Source organism: Mesoplodon densirostris, chromosome 9 (genome assembly GCF_025265405.1).
Source record: "Mesoplodon densirostris isolate mMesDen1 chromosome 9, mMesDen1 primary haplotype, whole genome shotgun sequence".
In the NCBI taxonomy this organism is placed as follows: domain Eukaryota; kingdom Metazoa; phylum Chordata; class Mammalia; order Artiodactyla; family Ziphiidae; genus Mesoplodon; species Mesoplodon densirostris.
Window position 1 is genome coordinate 24,982,417 of NC_082669.1, and position 2,421 is coordinate 24,984,837.

The 2,421-nt window shown below is 53.7% G+C and overlaps 1 protein-coding gene across 1 annotated transcript; it reads left to right on the forward strand.

Annotated features, from left to right (window-relative positions):
* Positions 1-225: 225 nt before the first annotated feature.
* Positions 226-1,668, forward strand: LOC132495744 (germ cell-less protein-like 1). The gene has a single exon (XM_060107691.1). The coding sequence runs from the start codon at positions 226-228 to the stop codon at positions 1,666-1,668; it is 1,443 nt and encodes a 480-aa protein (XP_059963674.1).
* The last annotated feature ends 753 nt before the right edge of the window (positions 1,669-2,421 follow it).

Sequence of the window (2,421 nt, forward strand, 5' to 3'; positions counted from 1 at the left end):
CTAGTGGGTGTGGCTTAGCGTGGCGTCGTCCTCTCGAGAGACCGTTAGAGCAAACGTCATAGTACCCAGCATCACTCTGGGCTGAGCTCGTGCCCGCGGCAAGGGCGCCTGGAGAGGCAGCTTGGCCACTGCACCACTGAGGTATAGGCCATGGGAGCACGAAGCAGTCGGATGCCATGGCACTGGTGGGGGCGTGCCCCAGAGGAGCCAGGTGCCAGTGCGGGGATGGAGGAGGCCGAGGAGGCAGTAGCGGCAGAGAGAGAGGAAGGGAAGGAGAGTGAAAAGGCCAGACCCGCCGCCCGTCAGAGGAGCCGCAAGCGGAAGACAGGCCCAGGGGGGCCGCTCACAAAAGAGCCCCGCCGGAAACGTGCTAAAGATCATTCAGGGTCCATTTATGAGGCCCTCTTCCTGAGAGGAGAAGGTAGCGACGTGCGGATCTGCGCACTGGGGGAGGAGTGGAACTTGCATAGGGTCTACTTGTGCCAGTCAGGGTTCTTTGCTAGCATGTTCAGTGGCGCTTGGCGGGAGACAAACATGGACACTATAGAGTTGCAGATGCCTGACGAGAACATTGATGGCGAGGCACTGCACGAGGCTTTCGGTTCCCTGTACCGAGGCTCCATTCTCATCCCACCCGGTCGAGTCGTCGCCATCCTGGCCACAGCCAGCATGCTGCAGCTGGACCAGGCGATTCAGCGGTGCGGGGAGGTCATGAAGGAGACGGTCAGTGCCCAGACCGTGTGCAGCTACTACTACTCTGCTGAAAGCTACGGACTCCCGACCATCAGGACCGTGTGTCTTCAGTGGCTGCTGGACAACATGACGACCCTGTGTAGTGAGGGGCTATTGCGAGAAGTCCGCCTGGATCTGATGAAAGAGGTCGTTGCCTCTTCACGGCTCTTTGTGATGGGGGTGGAGATGAACGTGTACATCGTGCTGAAAATGTGGATGTTCTTGCAGCTGCAGCCGACATGGAGGGGCCCGCGCAGTGCCCTATTGCCTGACACCAACTCATGGTTTGCCAGGTCCAGGAGGGATTCGGAGGGCACCCCTTTCCTGGAGACCGAGCAGGGCAGAGCCTTCGTGCCAGTGTTCCAGCAGCTGCGGCTTGCCTACATAATGTGCGACCCGATGTCAGCACACGTCATCCACCAGGATGCGCTGATCCCTCCCTCTTGGTTGTGTCCCTTGTACAGTGAGCATTGCCTTGGCCCCCTCCGGGCTGAGCAGACCAGAACTGTCCGGCCCATGGGCGTCTACGTGTCCGACCCCCAGGGGAGAAGCATGCGGTGCGGGAGCCAGCTCCACAGGGACGAGCTGTGCAGCTGGCGGTGGGAAGGCTTCAACTTCTTCTGGGACCTGGTGCTGCGCTACGCCAACCAGCGCATCATTTGCCGGTGCAGCGCACGGAAAAAGTACAGCAGCTTCGGGGTCAGTCTCCTCGGGAGGAGAAAGGTCGCGTTCCGCCTGCGCCTGTTCTCCTTGGACAGGGATGGGAGAGCCGTTTTCAGGAAGGACACAGAATACCAGATGCTTTCCCTGAGACAGAATCGAGAGCTAGAGGTAATGAACCTGGAAAACCAAGACGTGGTTTTCCCCATATATGTGGCCTGTAACTTCCTGTACCTCCACCGAGGGGAGAGTTTGCCAGGGCGTTTGCCCCTGTAAAGCAGCTCAGAGAACTGAGCAGCTCTTTCCTGGGGTCAGGGACGACCAGCTTGGTCCAGATGCCAGCTCCTTCTGTGGGACCAACCAGGCTTGCCCATCTCTGGTAACCAATTCTGTCAGAGGCTTTGTTGAACTGTAGCTCATAATACTTGAGACTGTTTACATGAGCATATGAAGAGGACAAATTTTGAAGCCCCCCAAACTCCTCGAGAATTCATTTGGGCTGTTAACATGGCAACCTGTCCTGCTGGTTTAGGATCCATCGACACCACCCCCCGCCCTGCCCATCATTTCTGTGAAGACAAAGAGCTATTGACTTTAAAGAGAAACTCTGAGCCTACCTACTCTACTACTCTTAGTGAAACTCTCTTAATATATGTGTTTCCTTTAGTTTGATTAAGTGAATGTTAAAGTAAAATAAAAAATAACTGTACAATTGAGTGGTTTTTATTATATTCACAAAGTTGTACAAACACCACCACTAATTCCAGAATATTTCACCACCTCAGAAGGAAACCTCATACCCATTAAAGGTCACTCCTCAATCTTCCTTTCCCCCAGCTCATGGTAACTACTAATCTACTTTCTGTCTCTATCAATTTGCCTACTCTGGACATTTCATATAAATGGACTCATACAAATATGTGTCCTTTTTTGTCTGCCTTCTTTCTCTTAGCATAACTTTTCAAGGTTCATTCATGTTGTAGATATGTCTGTGCTTTGTTCCTTGTATGGCTAATAATATTCCACTGT

Coding starts and splice junctions, on each gene's coding strand:
- LOC132495744 (XM_060107691.1), top strand. CDS start 226: ATGGAGGAGGCCGAGGAGGCAGTAGCGGCAGAGAGAGAGGAAGGGAAG.